The sequence below is a fragment of the Phalacrocorax aristotelis genome, chromosome 3, assembly GCF_949628215.1.
Source record: "Phalacrocorax aristotelis chromosome 3, bGulAri2.1, whole genome shotgun sequence".
NCBI lineage: Eukaryota > Metazoa > Chordata > Aves > Suliformes > Phalacrocoracidae > Phalacrocorax > Phalacrocorax aristotelis.
The window spans coordinates 114,051,211-114,071,642 of record NC_134278.1 but is presented as its reverse complement, the minus strand read 5'-3'; the positions used below and the strand labels follow the sequence as shown (position 1 = coordinate 114,071,642).

Here is a 20,432-nt window from a genome sequence, read left to right as displayed (position 1 = left end):
CTATGCAGGAGTCAGCAACTAGCAAAGAAAACAAGCACCAATTCAGATGTAAGAACAAGTGTCTGTTGTGACCCGCCTCAAAGGTAAAATTCTAGCACAGAAGGTATGCGGGAACAGATTTGTGACCTACACACGTCTCTACATGTTTTATGGACACATCCCCAAAATGAAATATCAAAGCAGCTGCTGAAAGGCTGACATTTGATGTTACTATAGCCTGTCATAGCCTGGGGCTCGTCTATGCGCCCAGTCATATTTCACTTACACTTTACATTAAAGTTCCACTTATAAATGAGTTTAAAAGAATTAATTGGTGGTTAGCATGAGCTGTAAACATACAGAATAAATAGTAGTATGTATATAATTACAAGCATACCCATGGAATGTGTTAGTGATGGTTATAAGCAATCTAGTATGGTACTCAATGAATGGATAATTGTTTTATCAAAGTTTCTATAGTTTAGTTTAATACAGAGTATGACTACAATTTTATATCTCAGTGACTAGCCTGTTATAAGGTGCTTATATGTCCTTCTTGGGTTTTTCTGCTTCTTTGGAAATGGCTGCTGCTACTTTTGACTTACAGTAACTGTGATAAAATCCAACTGTTTCTCACAGGTGACACTATGCTCATGACCGAGGATCAGATTTAACACAAGAGCCTATCATCAGCCTTGTTTAGAGGTATGGTGCATGGTAGTTCTTCAGTGAACTGGCCCAAAGAAAAATGCCAGACTATAATAATATTTGTGATCTGGCTGGAAATAAGGAATTTTGCTTGCATTTAGATTTAGTTTAAAGCGCTGCTTTCAAGTGGCTGTGAAATGAACTGTGATAAGGATAAGGACCTGCTTTGAGCTGTCAGTTGGCTCTGAAATGAATTGTAACAGTCCAGGCAGTGCTGGATAGACACATGATTTCTGCATAATTGAAGAGAGAAGCATTTTAGCCCAGTAACTAAAGAAATGATAAAATTTTATATGAAAGCTGTTAATTTCAGACAATATCAAATGAATCTTAATTGAATGGATGTCATTAAGCAGGTGGTCATTACTGTCAATATTCCTCTGTGTTTTGATTTGTTTTCTGACTGGAAATGAAGAAAGATTTCTGTACCTGGCTTTTTCCACTTGAGATTCTTGGTGGCATGACTTCTCATTGGAGCTGAGAGGCAGTCACTCTGGATTTTTTGAAAACAAGTGACCATAAGAACTGAATTCCACTAGAGAAAGAGAAAGGATAACAATTGATTACTTTAGGGGAAGTTGCCTTTGTTGAGTGAGAGTGTAAAATGAATCCTGGGACAGTTGTTTTACCATGTGTGCTACTTCTTTGGAGGTTTTAATTGGCTGATGCCCACACAGTGTGTGGAAATTTCAATGCATCTGAAACATTTCCTCCTTAGGAAACAGTCCACAACCTGTGGTTTAGTCCTTTATCCACAGGGCTTGCTTAGTGTGAGGTATAGGTGAAAGATATACTTTCAGGACTGCTTTCTGTGTGCCTTGCTCAGCTATGGGTGTGGATTCTAGGCTGCTCAGGTTCATCTTCCAATTTGGTGGTGGCTCCTTCTGCCAAGCTTATGTCAGTTTTCTGCCACTTTTGCTGAAGGAATTTTTCCATCAAGTCAGCTCCCACGTTGAAGACCAGAGCCAGCCAGGCCAAGCCCAAAACAATCCAAATCGCAGTTAGGCTCCTGTACGCTGGGATATAGTGCTTGTTGGGATTTGTGCCTGAAAATACAGGAAAATTTGCATATTAATCTTGACAGCTTCAGTCGGCTAGACAACATGCATACTCGTACACCCTCTCCACCCCCTGCAAAAGTGAGTGTTTAACAAGTTTATGTGATCTGTGAGCATTCTTTTCCCCTCCTTTTTTATTTTTGTGTTCCAACTCTCAGATTAAGCTTAGCACAGCTGGCATCAAAACTCAGAAGCCGAGGCTATAATAAAAATAGCTGTATCTAATGTTAAAAAGGGACGCACAAAACTGAGTGTTCCTAGCCACTGAAAAAGAAAAAATCATCTTGGAAAACGAATGCTGAATCCATATTAGCCATATTTAACTCAAGAGACACACAGGGGATCTGAGGTGATTTAAAAAGATATAGTTTACTACCTCAGTGACATCGTGATTGCTTTTTGTAGGGTGATATACCTCTGTAACCAGGATTCAAAATCACCTGGAGAATATTACATGGAAAATGCAGCCATTTTAATTAAGTGGTTATGGGAATCTTAATTCCCAGTCTGATATTTCCACAGCATGGGCCATCGGTGCAGCTGACACAGGCACAGGACAGCACCACAGCCATCCATTTAATCTCTTTCATCCAGATCATCATAAAACTCCATAGTGCCCAGATTCAGCATGGGATGTGTTTTTAATCTCCTTTTGGGACATAGGTGTGACCTCTAGGAGAGGTGAGCTACTACTCATGAAGTAACAGACCCTGGTGTTTTTAACAAATAAAAACAAAATACATAATCTGTTAAAAGCATTTGTTCAAACAGGTGGAAAAAGAGCTCCTTGCGTGTCTCCGCTGCTATGTCAGCCTAGATCTGTAAAGACTATGTAATCTCATTCAGTTTGGTTTTTTTTTTTTACAAGCATCCCATGGTTGTCAGTAATATTCTCCTCATCGTAGGTACCGCTCACTTCATATTTGACAAGATTTCTTATTGGGAATAGTGGTAGGCACTTGCTGAAACAAATCACTGTTAGAAGAGGGTAGTTCAAAGGCTTAATACTGATGAAGAAATTTAATTTATATTCCACCTGTTGCTCATGGATCACATTTGTACCTGCTTGGACATAGTCACTGTTGAATGGGTGTTCAGTGGCATATGCGAAATGCGTTTGGTGACTCTCAGCTAAGCTGCCAAGAGAAAAATGCCTATGCTGTATAATACATTAGCTCATTATTACCAGTCTTGCTCAGCTTGCTCTTGTACCAGATTTATACTGGAATGGATATCTGTGCTCTCTGTATTTATCTTTATACTAATTTCAACAAAGCTCAATCCAGTACATCTTCTTTATTACCTACTACATAGTCCCCAAATCCAATGGTGCTTAGCGTGATGAAGGTGAAGTAAAAGCCTTCTCCGTAGCTCCAGCCTTCTACGTAACTGAAGACCAATGGTGGGAACACTAGAAAAAATAAGGTCCCAGCAGTCAGGAAGATGGCCACTGCCAGTGTTTGAACCACCTGAAAGATAAAGGGAAGATGGCAGCTAAACAGCACTGAGCAGTTGTCTAGTGAAAATTGCTGGGTTTGTTTTGCTCTTGAATCACAAACCCAATCCAGCTGGGAACAATGTCCAAAAAAGGAAGGATGAACCTATGCTTCCAAGCACTGCAAGCTGACCTTGCTGTTCACCCTGCACATAGATATTGTTCCTAATCATAAATCGAAAATCTCAAAATTAAGAAAAAAAGGAGGATTTTTGTAAAGCTTTTCGCAATGTGTTTTCAAGTATGCTCAAGTAATATTTTCAAAGTTATTATGGCAACCATAGGAATGAAACAGTCACTTTACAATTTCAATACAAGTGGAGATGCTCTCATAATCAGTTGGCTCCTGTCTTTGAGGAAAATCACCAAGTATTGCATAACTCACGATACAAAGATTGGCAAGAACAAATTAGGGTTCTCTTCACCATGACTGCTTCCAAAGATTTATAAAGTGACTTTCAAGAGCTCAGCCAAAAACATGTTTGGATGAAATCTAAGTGAAGTCAGTTTGCCTGCTTTTATTTTTAACTTAGAAGTATTCAGAGCTGAACTGTTCCGTCAGCACAGGGCAGATCTGTGTCTCTCAGTACAAACGTCTGCCTTCTGGGAGATAAGTTACAGCATATGTGGCTGCAATAGATAGGTACACAGAATGGTCAGTGGATGGGTCATGACAGGGGATTTTAGTTTAGGACTGAGGATCAGTAACTCATGGATTTCCAGGGAACACACTCTGGTGAACTTTTGACTAGTGGGCTGATGCAAACTCATTGCAATTGTTTAAAAATGCCCTCAAGGGCATTCAAACCGGAGTATGATTTTCTATGCATGTGCCAACTGTGACCGGATGAAAAGCCAAACCACTGTTTATGAAGTAGAAGGTCCAGGTATCATGTTTTAACTTCTCTGTCTGTATTATCTCACATATAAAATAGTCCACTGAGCTTGAGAAACTTGGCATGAGCCTACTGGGTGACTTTGACAAATCACTTCTGTATTATGTACCATGTCCCTTCAGCTGTATAATAATACTTACTTCATTTGCAAAGCATTTTGAGAATTACTGATTGACATGGTTATAGCTGATATCTGTTCTCATTTAGTTCATTCCATAAGTGTGATATCATTTAATTAGGTAATAAATTTTGCATAAAATTTTTTACTGAAACACACAATATTACTTTTTACTCTGGCTTTTAAGAACTTTCTGGTACAAACCTATAACTTAGGGGACAGTAAGTCAGGAATTTAAAAGAACTGGTTGTAATTAATTTCCCAAAACATGACTAAGTTGTGTTTAAAAGGAGATGAACCATTCTGGAAGAGGCTTTTCAGAATGAACAGACAGATACAGCTCCCAAGCTTTGTCTGATCATAGGAGTTCTGCCAGAAATTAGGTGTTAATTCAGAGGTGAAAAGAGAAAAAAAATAGAAAAAAAGATTACATACCTGAGATGCTGTTAGAAATCTCAGGAAAGATGCAGCTATGCTAGCATGAAAATCCTTCTGGTGGTAGAGCTGCATGTATTTGGGGAACAGACATATGTTATGCAGCTAAAGAACTTCTTGCTTATATAAACCAAGCCTGCATTTGACAGTACCTCTATAGCTTTCCCGGTGTGGTAAAGAATGTAGTGACTCAGAGATTTTACAAATGAAGGAGAGAAAAAAACTTGTGACAGAACACTGAAATGTTTCAACATATCTAACATATCTAATCTCCCTTTTCCCTGACTACAGGGGTCAAGTAATTTAACCTTTACTCAGAAACATGCACTAACTTTGTTATAAATGACCTTCACGTATTTTCTATTATCAGTGCTTCCCTTATTCCAATACATCTGGACAAGTTCAATGACTCACCAATAAACTATAACTAAGTAGAAGGAGTATTTATTTACATTTCAAGAAAAGAAAAGGAAGGAAGTGCTAATTTGGTGGCACAATCAAGAAACATAATTCAAGCCTGATTAGCAGACCAATAAAAATAAGTTGTCTTTGCAGAGTGTAGAGATGGATTCTGTATAGATGCTAACAGAGGCTAGATAATAAGAGCTTGATTCGGCAATCTCTGTATGTGCATGTATTCTGCTAAGGTCACCAGAGCTTAAGGATCCTGCTCAAAATTGAGGCCATGCTTGCTTAATGGTTTGGCTGAGTGAGGTTTTAAAAAGGGAGCTCTAGAGTCCCTCAAGCAAAAGCAAATTGCTTTAAAGCTATCGCAGATAAATAGGGTATATACATTTTCTGATATAGAGGGCCACATCATTGCTGCCATTCAGAAAAATGTAGGCATACAGAAGAAAACCCAGCCTAGCGATGGCAGTACCTATCTGAGAGGAGAGATTTAATTAGTTTTAAAATAGTGGAAATAAATGATAGATTGACACTGTACCTGGGCACGGCCTGGCTTTTGCACCCATCTTCCCAGGGTAATCAGATGAGCATTGAGGCCTTTCCCCAACCGATTAAGGAAGGCCAGGTTGAGAGGCACTCCGAATAAGGCATAAAACACACAGAAGATCTGCCCTGCCACTGTGCTGGGGGACTGGTTACCATAACCTGGAAAAAAAGAAGAAAACAGCTACATGAAAAGGCTTTACAGTCAGGCTGCAGGCCATCATGGTAAGTTCCTCGGCTGGGAAGCTCAACTACATTAAGCTTTAGAAATCTGTAGATCTATGGTTTCCTGCAGTTAAATCTGCCTACAAATTGCCATAGCTTATGATGGAGCCCTGTGCATTCACTACTACTAACAGAAAATTTAACATTAAAAATATTACTCTTAAAGAGTATTGTAATTTTCTGTAGGTCTCTGATCTTGTGGTGAGTGGAACTGAGTGCTTCAGAGCAACCTCAAGATGTGCTATGCGTGCACAAAATGATATTGCATGTACCAAGTAAGCACTCAGCTTTTTTTGGCAGGTGTAATTTGCTGGATACACAAGAATAACAGGTATAACTGGAAAACAATAGAAAACAGTAACCCACAATAGTCAAGAATATCTTTCAGGTGTATTCTGTCCACCAACTGCACATTTCTGGGGGCTTTACAGAACAGCTGGAGGAATTTATAAGGAAATTTATAAGGATAAATTTATAAGGATCCATTTATAAGGAAAGAGAATACCTCACCTATAGTGGTGACAACAGTTCCTGCAAAGAAGAAAGAGTTGCCAAAGTCCCAGTTACTGGTATTCATGGAGTTTCCTTCTGGGTTGACCCCTTTTTCCCATGCTTCCATGAGGACCTGAGGCAGAAGAGGTCAAAGGAGCAAAGTTGAGCAACCCATTAGACCAAATCAGGAAGAATGTCAGAAAAAAAGAGAAGTAAATATTGCTTTCCATCTTGAGCAAGCAGAGCAATAAACAGTGTAGAGTTTGACTAAACTGGCTTTGTGCTGACATGGCAAAACATGAAAATAGAGCTGGTCAGGAACTTGAACTCTTGTCACTGGAGAGCTGGCTATTGAAGTAGGATAGGTTCCATAACTAGTTGAAGGATAAGGGGAAGGGAGTGGAGGAAGTCCCCAAAGTGATCAAACTGGGAAATGAAAGTGAAGCTATGCCATAAAAAAAAAGGCAGTTCCTCTTCTCTCCTTCCCTAGTCTAGTAATTTCATTCCAGTTTTTAATCTGGGCTTGTGTAAACATATGGTTGTGTCTGTGGGGAGGGGCATGGGGAACATGCTTATTTCTGTTTCCTCCATGTAAGTACTAGTGAGGGTGAATTACTACTTTTGGCTACAATTTCCCTATACTTTTCAATGAATATTAGGCTTCTCATAGTCTGAAAGCTTAGCTAATGTAATATTCTCTGCTATTCCAGATAGCTCTTACCAGATGACCAAAAATACTATGTGCAAAAGAAACACTTCTCCTTTTATGCATCAAATATCTAACTAGCTGCCTTAGTGAAGAGTGTGTTGCTTTGCTCTCCCTGAGGATTTATCTGAAGGAGACTCGTTACCCTCTGCTCAGTGGCTGGGGTTTCAAGAATCCCCTTGTTTGGTAACACCAGTTTTGAAGTCCAGGTCACAGCCTTCATCACTTTGCCAAATGTCTGAAGAAATTACTTTTTCATTTCTTCTAGAGACTTTTGTATGATGCAAGACATGAGCAGGATTCAACAGCAACCCCAGCTTTGGCTGGTTCCAGGAGTATGAGACCAAAGAAGATATTCTTTCTTGATTCAAATGTTGACCACTGCCAGAAGGATTGCCTATCTGATGAACATGTCCACTACAAGGTATCTGATTTTTACATAGGTTCTACAATATTAACTGATCTGTGCTGGTGGATTGAGTATCCTAAGTTTAATAGCTAATATTTTCCCTTTAGTAAAAAATCCTACAGCATTGGTGAAGTCCACCAGATAGTGCTGCTAGGCATTGTCACATGTGATCTCATGATTGATGTGGCAGTAGTTTATTTCCGATATGACAAAGAACTTTACATTATCCATTAAAATCCTGTTTTTAGAATGGGAAGAATTTGACATATCAAATTATTTAGAGTTGACCATTTTATTTGCTGGTTAGAGGGAACACACAGAAGCTACTGAGGTATGAGATTTTTGAAACGTCTAAAATAATCACAGGTTGAATTTATCCCTGTGAGGAACACTTCTCAGTTCTATCCATTTCAATGCGCAAGAGTTCAGAGGAGCTACACTCACATCATGAGAGCCAACACGGAAAAGTAAGGCCATATTGAATGCTGAACACTTCAGACATAGTCTGACAAGGCCAGATTTCTTGTTATTTAAGTACAATCCCATGAAAGAAATGGCATCCTGGTGCCCAGGTAAATTGTTCCTAAGCAAACAGGTTCATGTGGGACAGTTATAATGACATCTAGCTCCTTTCAATCTACAGGTCAGGTAATGGTTATGGCTGGAGTGAGAACAGAGCAGCTGTTGAATCATTTGGTCAACATTATCTGTTGCCTCTGTGAGCAGAGGTAGCCAGTAAGTAAAAACAATGTGCTATAATTTACAGTTAGAGTATGAAGCCTACATAAAGGTATAGTAGGATGTGGAGAGAATAAAAACTGCCTGCCACTTTTGCTCCTGTCCTGTCTGCCAACGCACATTGCAGGCACTTGTGGTCATAGGCAAGGATTTGTTCCTCTTGGTCTATATTTATATCAGTTCCTTTGAGGCTGAAAAAGTATGGACATAATCAAAACAGGGATTTTAGAAAAGGTACCTTCCTATTTCATGAATCTGCTTCTCAGTTATGCTGTCAGAGTGGCATAATTTCCTGGCCAAAGTGTGTTTGCCAGCAACACGGAGTTTGGATTTGCACTTTCCCAAAGCTCCAGGCTGTTCAGTTTAGGAGCTGCAGCTCAGGGCCACCTCTCAGCCTGGCAGTTTTAGCCAAGCCAAGCCAATGAAGTTTTTGGACATGGAATTGCAAGAATTTGCTTCATGCACAATCAAGTCAAAAGTTAATGAATTGTAAGTGGTAACTCCATTATTAGTGATAATGGATATGCAAACAGAAACTGGAGTTGATTCTCAGATTAGTGGATTTAAGTTTAAACTGGCAGTAAGACAAGACACCTTATACTTGTCAGCTGAGGAGACTGACTCTAGTGTCTGTGTCTCACCACAGCCTGAATACTGTGACTTTTCAGACTGGAACTTCTGACATGATGAACAGGCCTCCATACCCATATAGCTAAAAGTACAGAGAGATGATTGCTTCCCTGCATTAGTTTTAGAGTTAGAGATTTAATAGAGAGACTTCTATTTCCTACTATTAGGAAGAGCTGGACAAATTTCTTAAGAGGTCTTATAAAAGGCAGGTGAGTCAGAGGGCACCTGAACTTACATTTACCCTGAGGACTATCAAGTCTAAGCACTTTGAAGCTTGGTGCATTGTTGATGATAATTTGGTGCCCTCAGCTGTTTTTGTCTGGAACAGCTTACAAGTTAAATGTATCTAATTCAGCAGACATGCAGCAAAATGTGATCCTCTAAGTGGCACAGCAGTGCTGATGAAGCTCCACTGGAGCCAGAAAGAGGGGAATCTGGACATGTGTGAACCCTCATTAAGGTTTCTAGGGTACCAGAGATTTAACTGAACCTTTCAATCCTATAAAGAATCCCAATTTGGTTTGGAATGAGAATCAGGGTTTTCTCCTCTACAGTCATTATCACAGAGATAAGGGAAAGATAGGAAAAATCACCAGCTGGTGAAGGTGAAAAAACCAGACATGCTTTTAGGCATGTAGGTTCTTGAAAACTCTAAGTCATTTTCTGGTCAATGCCAAGTGTTCCACAAGAAATATATCACATTAGCAGTAATCAGAACATTGTCTTTCAAGACAGAGGTTCAGGCACCTTCTCTTCCCTTTCTCATCTGAACTTCACTGTTTGCTTAAATCCATTTGCAGAATCTGGGCTTTTTGTTGATCAAAAGCATATCACAGAATCACAGAACGGTAGGGATTGGAAGGGACCTCTGGAGATCATGTTGTCCAAGCCCCCTGCTTGAGCAGGGACACCCAGAGCAGGGGGCACAGGAACACAGGAATGAAGGATTTTGAATGTCTCCAGGGAAGGAGACTCCACAACCTCCCTGGGCAGCCTGTTCCACTGCTCTGTCACCCTCACAGTAAATGAGTTTTTTCTCATATTTAAGTGGAACTTCCTGTGTTATATATACTTCCGTGGAAGTCCTCTGACTTATACAGTACAAACTTGCAGCATGTTTAGAATTTCTATCAGGTTTAATGATATGATAGAAAGAGTTCAAAATGTTTGGGAACCCAGCTCTACAACTGGATAAAATTTGAGCATGAAGAAAGTGGTAGTTCAAGGATTTCTGTCCAATTCTTGCAATACTAGAATAAGAATATGTCTATAATAATACGAAGAAAGGTCTAGCCGTTTTTGAGGAATAGATTAAAATGTAATTGAAGATACCATTAATTGACAACCCATATTAAACAAGAGCCTTTTATCTCTTATTATTAGTGATAGGTAACACAGTTCATGATGGTTGAAATCTTTTCTTTAGAGGCCTGAAAGTGCCTCTAAAGTACCACCTCAAAGGTGGTAGACAATTTCTAGTACAAAAGAAGGACAGAATTTGCACAGGTTTGGACTGGAGAACCTTGGAGGGTAACTTCTTGTAGGTTTGATTCTTGGTTTTTGTTCCCATGCATAATTCCCATGTAATAATTCATGAAGGAGCTGAAAACCATGAAGTTGAAATTATTGCAAGGTGGCATGAAGGTGCATCGGCAGATTTGAGTATTTTGGGAGTTCATGACTGGGAAAAGAAAGAAGTGCAATAGATCAAGATAAAGAGGTATATGACTGGGCTTGAGAAACAGTCCTTTAATGTCATGGACAGCAGATCAGTTTATGACATGCTTGGCTACAACAGTATAATTTCTAACCAATATAATGCTTGAGTCAAAATAAAGAGACCCTGTTTCTCTTACCTGTGCAAATTGCTCCAGGTCTTGCCTGTCCAAACACGTGTGGTTCTGCAGGAACTTGAGCTTCTTCAACTGGAACTGGTCCCGAAAGTGGCTCTCTGCCCGTGTCTCCAGCAGGTGGAACACCATAGCGCCCAGGAGGAGGTAACAGAGATACCCCACTATCAGCAGCAGAGTCCAGCTGATCTGCCGGTTGTGTATGGTGGGGAGGGGCATGCTGCTGCTCTGCTGATGCCAGTCCCTGCTCAGTACTTAGTAGGTTACTGTCCCAAGACTTGTGCTACCCAGGAATCACACACCCATGTTCCCAGCTACTGCCCTGGAGAATTTTTTAACAGAACATACCAGTATCAGGCCTATACAAAATGAGACTAACAGGCAAAGTTTATCCCTCCACATCTTTTGTCTATCCAAAATAAAGGGAGAGCATTAATGTCTTAATAGGAATATGAATCATAGTGGTTTTCACCTATTAAAACAACTTTTATCCAAAGATCTCAATCAAATGAATGAAGCCTGACACAAGCCCTCTGAGATTGGTATTGTTTTCCAGGCTAGGAAGCTGAAGTAAAAGTGTGGTTGAATGACTTACCCAGGGTCATATGAATATAGAGTCACAGATAGACTCTTAAAGTCTTGACAAGTAAAGCCTTATTCTAAACACTAGACTTCTGTACAAGAAAATGTTATAAACTCTCTAATTACAGCAGACTCTCCAGAACAAAAAAGACCATGGAGCTGAATAAATGGAAAAGTCAATAGCTGCCGTCTGTACCATACAAACATTGCTGGCACCAGTGAAAGCAGCATGATGAAGCTCATAAACATCTTGAATTCAGCGTGGTCACAAGAGAGACCTTCTCTTTCCTTTTTAACCCTAACAAGATCAGTCCCCTCACTGCCTGGCCTGCCGCTCCTGAACTCTTTGTCCGGTGACCCCACCCTTTAGTCCATGGAGTTAGAGAATGAACCACTCATGCCTACTGCTTTCAGTCTCTGTATGCACTTTTTAATCCAAATGCATAAGGGGAAAGGTTAATCGTTAGCTAAAAAAGCATCAGAGGTTCACTCATGGGAGCCTTAATCATTATCATGCACTGGAAATGAGCTGGGCTTGCATATTTTTTCTGTAGGAAGAGCTTTATCACTAGTACCATTTATGCCACACTGCTTCTGAAAGAAAACACACACACACAGAGCAAGAAGGCCATGTGGCAAGGGCTGCAATTTTGTTATTAAATTGCTTTCCTATTAAAATGTTCTGGATATAGATATCCCTCCTTTTTCTTAGTATTCAGATTGGTTTTCACCTACTTTCAAACAAGAGGTAGTGCTCAGAAGAAAAGACTGAAAAAATGGTTTCATTCATAGCTGTATCTGGGAAAACCCCTGTACTTGCCATTTGAACTGTGCTCCTATCCCAGGGCCAGCCATCTCCACCCAGAAGAGGATGGCTGACTGGCAGCAGCAGGCTACTTGTCACCCTGAAAAGTGAAAAGTATTGTGAGGAACTCCTAGAAGAACATCTGGGACTTTGTCTAGGACCACTCTGTTGCTGTGACTGGGGGACAGAAAGATTTCAGCAGAGAAGTGCAATATGCAAGGGCTCAGAGCCTGGGTGCTCTGGCATTTCTTTTCAGTTTAAGTGAAGCATCTGGGAGATAGAAGCTCTAGTGAGCTATAGTGGCATTGATATTACTGGGCACTGCAATAACGTTATGAAGCACACTGATCTGAAGCAACTGAGATGTCCAACTTATCACTGATGGAAGGCCTTCTCTTGGTCTGCGCTAAGGATGACAGTTACTTTCAGAGTACCTAATGAGAACTTCTCTTTTGCGTCTGATTTCCATAATGAAAAGGTACAGCTTGTTGTTCCATACCTTGTGAAATGTTATGGGTAGAAAAGCCTGGGATGTTGCACAACTGCCTGTTACACTAGAGGGCTGTCTCTGGTGAGAGATCCAGATGTTTGTCGTGTTGTACTTTGTAGGACCTGCATCTACCAGTGTAAGAGGTTGCTAGCCTACTGGTTTTCTGGAATGGAGGCAAACACATGTGCATAGCTGGGCTAAGACAGGTTCCCACAGTTGAAGCTGGTTTCACAATTAAGGGTATGAAAAATACAGCACTGAACGTCTTTTATGTCCCATTCTGTTCTGTTCAGTTCAGTTAACAAAGCCTTCCAGCTACTAAACTTGGCAGTCTAAATTATGCTTTAAGAAAAAATGTCCACTTAGGCTTACTTTTAGGATCTTAATTTTCTGAGGGTTTTGCAAATTGAGTCACTAAACTTGTCAAGGTGTGTTGACTTCTTTACTTTAGATATTCCTATTTAAAGTACTTCAACATTAATGGTGTATCCTGTTTGGTTGGCCAAGTGAAATGATTCTAATAAACTTTCAGATGAGGTATTATAACCTTTACCATGACTATTATTTGAAAAGCATTCAAAAAATGCAAAAAAAATATATCAATTAATAGGTAATATAACAAACAGCTGGAGAGGACTTCAAGGGACAGGTAGAATATGTAGTAAGATGTGTCCTGGGGCTAACACAGAAAGCAGTGTTTCTGCAGAAGGATACAAAAAAAAAAAAATCAATTGTATGTGCACAAGAAACTGCAGACTAAATATGCAGTTAGAGATGAACCACTTTATAGCTGAATGACCTTACAGATAAATGCAAGTGCAAAATCATGAAGCACACGTTTAAGAAAGTATTTTCATAAACATCACAATTCCATACAGGTGAGCAGAGTAGTGTGCACTGAATATGTGAAAGGCAACAGTCTGTAAGTAGATGCTGCTGCCATATTTACTCCTGTAGAAAAGCTACAGAAATATGTACCTATAGATTTCAAGTTATAGAAATCATCAATATTCTGTTTGCAAAGTTGTTATTTCCCCCTTGTACCAGGTTACAACATAGGAATAAAACAAAACAAGATTATGTGCAGTAGCCCAGAAGTTATGCCGTGCCACAGGAAAAAACCTCAAATATATACATTTGGAAGTAAACTGAAAACTTACGGCTTCTGACTGAGTTCTGCATCTTGAAGAGGGAGCTCAGCATGGTTTACCGCATCAGAAATGAAATTTGGCTTCCAGGTAAAAAGACATAATATACAACATGCCAAAATAACAATACAAGCAGGTGCCTTTTGAAGATGGGATGACAAAGCACACTGTCTCATCTAACTTCTCTTGTTGCTCTTTTGATGTTCTTCTGATTAAAAAATAAACAAAACTGGAGTTCATAAACTTTAGGAATAAAAAATGCTGAAAGCAAAAACTTCTTGAGAGTGGCTGAACTTGGAAGTTGACTGTTACTCAGAGGTTCTGCTCTTCCAGTGCTCCCTGCCAATGTTAAATGTAAGAGTGCATTTGGTCTCAAAGCTAAGGAAGGAATTCTCAAAAAACATTTTGAATCCAGAGCTGAACATTGTCTCCTTGATTATTCCTTCACTTATTAGATATTCCTCCCTGAATTCTGTTGTAATATGTGACTGACCCAGTACGATCCAGCTTTTCCCAGGGAAAATCCGAGCCATTTTAGAAAGTGAAGATACCAAAATGACACCCTGGTTTACAATCAAGATAATGAATCACTTTACATGTATTTCCTGGAGCAAATAAAAGTATTCAGGGTTCTCCAATTGCTTCACCTGTTGTTGTTACAGTCCCTAACAATTCTTAAACATGGACAGATGCTAAATAAAAGATAGCACACTTGGTTTCCTCACTTTGTATTTGAAAAGCCAGAAAAAATACCATTGTGACAACAGGGGTATAAGTTACATAGACACAAATAAACTGTTTCTAAAATAAGTAGTTAAACGGTTGAAAGATATGTTGGCTGATCCTGTCATCTTCAAACTTCTGATGAAGAGTGAATTTTTGGACTATTTTTTCCTGGAAGAAATGTTTCTGTACAGAACTAGATGACAAATTGGATGCAAAGATCCAGGGACCCATTCTTCCGCAGGGTATGCATTTCAGCCTGAACAGTTTGTACCTGGAAATACTGAATTGTTTTGCTCAGTGAATGATATTTAAACCCTGCACTTCAGAGAAGAGTTAAGGAAATTATTTTAGAACCATGTTAAAAATAAATGTAACACTGCATTTCTTCAGGCATGACACTGCCATCTGGCAATTTTCTACTTCTGATTTTGTTCTCATTCTGAATTTAAACCAATCATTTTGGCTTCCTGATTTACACTTACATAGGTGAAAACATGAAGCATTTTCAGATAAAAGTTATAAAGAGTTCCAAAATATCAATAGTATTTTTATCAGACAGGTTCCATGAAAATAAAAAGTTTCCTTGAATTCTGTAGTTATTGTATTGGAGGTAGACCTTGTTGTTTCTGTTCTTTATCTGTCTAAATGCATTTGAGTAAACCCACTGTTGTCTCACAAATACAAGTATTTGTTTAGTTCACTGTTTGTGTCAAATGAAGCACCTCAGCTGCCCAAAAAATTGAATAGAAGATAGTCTTTAGAAAATGTCAGGTGTGGCCCCTGATATTTCCCTCAAGAGAAAGGGAAAACTGAAGTTTTAGTTAAAAGTCTTCAGTTGTATTGTGGTGGTGTCAAATCAAGGCATGGATAGTAACCATTATAAATATCTAGTTTACATTGTTTGCCTTATTTGTGAGGTTTCGTAGCAAACATTGCAGGAAGTGAAACAGAAAAAATATTAAAAAAAGATCATTTAGCATTGATTTGAACAACAACAGAAGTGATTCATATTAAATCATACAAAACCAGAAGTGTGATTATTGTGGTTATTAAAAATGGACTTTGAAAAGACAAACAAATTCTATATAGAGCTACCAAACCTGCTATATGTAACTAGGCATTCCCAGATTTTCATCTTGGCATCCATATTCACCAGCTGGATATTTGGTACAGGCAACGTTTGCAAGATCTTAACATGTTACTACATTGAAGTGCTTTCAGTTTATGCTATTGACATAAAACACATGCATCCTATGATTGATTAAACCAGGTAAGAACAATAAAATCTTTTGTTGGAAAGATATTACAATGTTACATGTGTGAACCTCATTATTCCACTTCAAAGCCTCTTTCATGAAAAATGCAGGAATGAAAAAGGGAGATTGGATTAGGCATGTCTATCTTCCAAGCAAGAGAAACTCAACATAAGGTTATGTCATTTTTCTCCTTGGACCTGTCTGGAAAGCTGCAGTGGCCAAGAAGTGATGAAAATGGAGACAAATGCCCAAGCCAAAAGCTGGTGATCTCAACAGTTTCACTAGCATGGTTCCAGACTGCGTAGAGATCCCTGGCAGATTCAGCATAAATGAGAACAGACCCTTTGGCCTTTACTAAAAGTCTGTGTCATATCCTGACCCTCCCAGAAGCTATGCTGCTGTCGGAGAACAGCAGATGTCTATCTTCTCCTGAAATAAACTATATAGAAGGATTGGAAATGCCTTGAAATAAGAGATGAGATGCTCCACAATCTCTGGCATACATTAATCCTGGAAATATCTGTGTGATATCTAGCACTATAAAGCTACTTTCCCAAGAAATCTACACAAAAATAGATATTTGGATTTATTCTGGTTTGAGATAATAAATAAAATGTATTTACCATATAAACATTTAACCAATCAGTAGCTAGGTAACACAGTGAACAAACAGGAGTCAGATATGCATGAGAATATGCTTAGTGAAACTGTTTTAGAGGTGGCTTAGGCAGGAGTGAAGACCATTATAAATGCAAGCCTCCAATTGTTTCTTCAGTGTGGTGAATGCTTGGGTTCTTTCAAATTAATCTAGATTTTATATGAAGTTAGCTTATTAAAACAAGTAACTTTCTTCTTCTGTGGCCAACCAAGCTTTCTTGAAGCAATAAATGCTTCATGAAGACAAGAAGACTTAAGAGAGGAAACCCAGTAACCTTCTAACACCTGTGAGAAAGCCATCAAGAAGATGGAGCCAGGCTTTTGACAGTATGGCTTGTGGAGGAAGAGAGACAATGGGCGAAAACCAAAAGTTCAGGCTGGACATAAGGAAGAAGTTTTTCATGATGAGGACAGCCAAGCATTGGAACAGATTGCTTAGAAAGGTTATGCAGTCTCTGTCCCTGGAGGTTTTCAAGATCAGACAGAACAAAGCCCTCAGAAGCTTGGTTTGATCTAATAGCTGATGCTGTTTTGAGCAAGAGGTGGGATTAAAGACCTGCTGGCATCCTCTCCAACCCGAATTCTCCTATGAACCCAAGAGGCAACCCTTGAAGAGTGGAGGCAGTTTTTTAAAAAAGTGTATGCTTTAATTCTTAAGACCTTTATGTACCAAATGAGTGATCTCTTCTATCCACGATATTAAGAACATTTCCAAAAGAAGCCAGAAAGGCTTTATATTTATATGGTTTTATATATTTATATGGTTTTCTATTATTGGATGCACTTTTGTCCAAGCTTTTCTTATGTGTTTGGTATAAGCCTAGTCTCAGACCATTCTGCCAACCAGGTATTACTTTGCCGATAGTCATTGAATTTCACACCGATTTTACAACATTGTAAAACAAAGACTAGAGAATTTTGAAACAGGAGAGCAAGCAATTTTTTTCTTTCTATGAGTCAGATGTGTGGCAAACTGAGAACAAAACACTGAATATGTAATCATCAAGTAGTGGCAGTGTCACATGGATCATACCAGGATAGCACTGAGATCCTCCTCTTAATCAGTTACTGAAAGCTGCTGGAAATGCTTCAATGTCAAAAGAAATGAGCTGTTGTAACAGCAATTTTCTTTTGGCCACCTTCACATAAAATCAGCACAATGGGGATTTTACTAAAAACCAAAAAAGAAAGCTGCTTCACCCAGCAACCTTTTGGAACTTCTGGTTCTTCTCCCGCTATCTGGGTCGGATGGAGGCAGGATGGTGGCCCTGCTCTCCTTAATGAAGCTGTATAAATACCAAGTCAGTGCATATTTCATACAGTGCTTATATATAAAAGAGTGAGAAGAAGAAAAAGACAGGCAGTTAAAGATTCTGGCAGAAGGACATTTTAATATTATCTCCAGCAAAGGAGACAAACAAAAGGGGAAAGACCTGTGGATTTTCCCAACTCTGACCAAATCCTTGAACTCCCTCTTCCCAAAGCAACATCACCGTTCCTGGATTATTATCCACAGTGTGCCAGATCTTGTTTATTAATGCGCTTCACTGACGAAACGCCAGGTGTTTAACATACACCACAGTTTTATTAAATTTTCCACTGTCCTTAAGAAAGTCACTTTAGCCCATATAGTAAGCTCAATACATAAGACAAAAATTGGTAAAGCAAGATACATGAAGTTGGGGGAAGGAGGATACAACCTGTGTGGTGGTCCAGCAGCCCATAGCAAGGTCAAACGTGATCGGGGTCTCAGGCCAGCTGAGAGGAAGCTCCAGCGAGTTGCTCCCATTCTCCAATTTTATAAGCTGGTGTGAAGCCCCTAGTCCCTACATATCTTTGTACCCAGAGTCTTAATCACCATAGCACACCCTGCTATGACTTCTGGAGGTGAATGGGGGCTGCCTGGGTAGATAAATGAGGGGAAGGAGGAAGGAAAGCCTCATGGTTCAGTGAAAATGTTCACGCCTCTATAATTTAAAAGAGCAACACAACTAAACCCTCAACCACGAGTTGTGCTGGGTCTTGACATAAGTTTAGGCCTAATTTACTGGTAGCTGATAAGCAGCGTAGGGAGTGGCAGAGGCATATTATCAGAGTCTGCACAGTTGGGGCTGTGGAGCTAAGCAAGCAGTGACTACCAAGTCTTCACCTAGTTCTGCCCCTCACCTTGGCCTCATCATGGCATTCCCCTCTTTAGCAGACTCTCGATGTTAGTCTGATCCCAGGGTTGGGATGCCACAAACAGTAGATCTGAATTTATCTCACCTTGTACATCCTAAATTCTGCATAAAGCTTACCAATTTATTTGGTAGCTGTGCTGACTTTTACAGAAAACTAAAATGCAGAAAAAGTTATAACTTTAATATTTCTTAATTAATTGTATCTTAGTTGTTAATTTGATAAACATATACCTTCTGTATGCTCAAACATATCAATTCACCTTGTACTTCTGAACAGTTATAAATTTGCCACAGAGTTAAGTATCAACAACTTAAGGAAATATACATCCTTGAGAATGATATGTGAGTTCTGCCAATATATTGCTGTATTTTGATGTGAACAACCCAAATCCTTCCAAATGCGTGACTATAAGCTAATCGTTAACAAGAAAAATGATGGCTTTAATCTGGAAGTATGTATAACTCTGAGAAATGAACTGTAGTTTGCATTGCATTTTTGATTTGTTTAATCTGATGTGTAAAATAAGTTGTTGCATAACCAGATATTATGCAATAAAGTAGTACCGATCAATAATGAAATTATATTGTATATAAGATATAACTGCATTGAAATTTTCTCATCTCATTTGTGTTTTACAAGAATTTCCCGTGTTTTACTTTAAGACTATTAAGTGTCATTGTTTCTTCTGAAACCTGTATATTTTGTGTATTTTGCACAATACAATGTATTCAAATGAAAAAAACAGTTGGAAAATTTTGAACTCTAGAATTACTTTCTAATAAAAATTTATTTTCATATTACAATGCAATCTCAGTATTCTAATAATCTGATATGAAACCTACTATCCCTTGGGAAAAAATAAAAATCAGCAAAAGTTCTCAAGTGAAATTTTATAGAATTTTGTAACCCAGATAACTACTATTTTTGCAGAGACATCTCTGGATGCCAGCTAAATGTAATTAATAAAGCCTTATGCAATTCGATGCAAACAAAACTATGACTGGTAGTAAAAAGTGTTCCCCAGATTAAAGACATAGAAGAGCATTAATACATTAGATAATTTTAACATTTAAAAAACATTCAACAAATTCTCAGTAAACAAACATATTTGGCAAACTCCTGATCCATTGTTTTAGTTTTGCTTAATCTTAATGCAAGCTGAAGATACTGAGTGCAAATATTTAAATGTCATTTCCTGGAGAAATGAATTTTGCTGTCAAAGACAAATAATTTCTATACCTTTACCAATTAAACCTTTATTTCTAAAGTACTTACTCATATCTGTTTCTAAACAGAAGAGGAAGGGAAAGAATAAAGGTCTTTAACTGTTTGTAAATGGAATACTGGACTGCAACAAGTTTCATTTGTTCCCCAGGCCTGAAAGGAGATAAAGAATACATCAGACTGTATTTCAGGTTGTGTTGTCAGTTTAAAAATGAACTTCAGAGGCACAAAACAAAAGAAAGGAAAAAAACCCCTATTTTAATTCAAAACTTTTAAGACAAAAAATTTCATTGATTTACTCTTCTGCATTTTAATTTCTCTACCTCAAGATACAAAAAGCATGTTTGCAGAGTAGCCCTTTGTAAAAAGCTTTCAAATGTAGTTATTACAATGCTTTAACAATCCCAACAAGCTTCTGTGAATGTACCTGCTTTAGTTCTGCTCTGTTTAGAATGAAATTGGTAACAACCTATAAACCCTGAGGTAATCTTCACTGAGGCCTCTCATTCCCCTCCCTGCATTACTGTCAGTAAGGATATTGAGCATTCCCATGCTTTCTGTTTATGAAACTTATTTTCCACTCCATTGGCTTCTGCACACATTTATCCTTCCCGCCCCCACCCCCTTCCCCCCCAGGTAATGCAAGTGGAGCCCTCAGTTTGCTTCTAAGATA

General features: G+C 38.8%; 3 protein-coding genes across 4 annotated transcripts in view; all 3 read right to left on the bottom strand.

Annotated features, from left to right (window-relative positions):
• KCNK17 (potassium two pore domain channel subfamily K member 17) overlaps positions 1-1,207 on the bottom strand; it is a 32,620-nt gene extending 31,413 nt beyond the window's left edge. Inside the window, exon 1 of the mRNA XM_075089135.1 lies at positions 1,117-1,207. Within this exon, the coding sequence (XP_074945236.1) occupies positions 1,117-1,149 (33 nt within the window). The 5' untranslated portion in view covers positions 1,150-1,207. The remainder of the gene's footprint in view (positions 1-1,116) is intronic.
• On the bottom strand, positions 1,134-18,142 carry KCNK16 (potassium two pore domain channel subfamily K member 16). 2 transcript variants are annotated; one of them, XM_075089136.1, is made up of 7 exons: positions 18,055-18,142; positions 10,697-11,012; positions 6,376-6,490; positions 5,636-5,802; positions 4,690-4,758; positions 3,049-3,214; positions 1,387-1,733 (listed from the first exon to the last, which is right to left on the bottom strand). In XM_075089136.1, the coding sequence occupies exons 2-7, from the start codon at positions 10,907-10,909 to the stop codon at positions 1,510-1,512; spliced, it is 954 nt and encodes a 317-aa protein (XP_074945237.1). In that variant the 5' UTR covers positions 10,910-11,012; positions 18,055-18,142; the 3' UTR covers positions 1,387-1,509. The 2 variants fall into 2 exon arrangements, with proteins under 2 accessions (XP_074945238.1, XP_074945237.1); XM_075089137.1 differs by lacking the exons at positions 4,690-4,758; positions 18,055-18,142 and adding an exon at positions 1,134-1,222 and having other exon boundaries at positions 1,317-1,733; positions 10,697-11,699.
• The window catches only part of KIF6 (kinesin family member 6), a 178,916-nt gene continuing 176,538 nt past the window's right edge, over positions 18,055-20,432 (bottom strand). Inside the window, exon 22 of the mRNA XM_075089133.1 lies at positions 18,055-19,912. Coding sequence (XP_074945234.1) covers positions 19,896-19,912 — 17 coding nt within the window. The 3' untranslated portion in view covers positions 18,055-19,895. The remainder of the gene's footprint in view (positions 19,913-20,432) is intronic.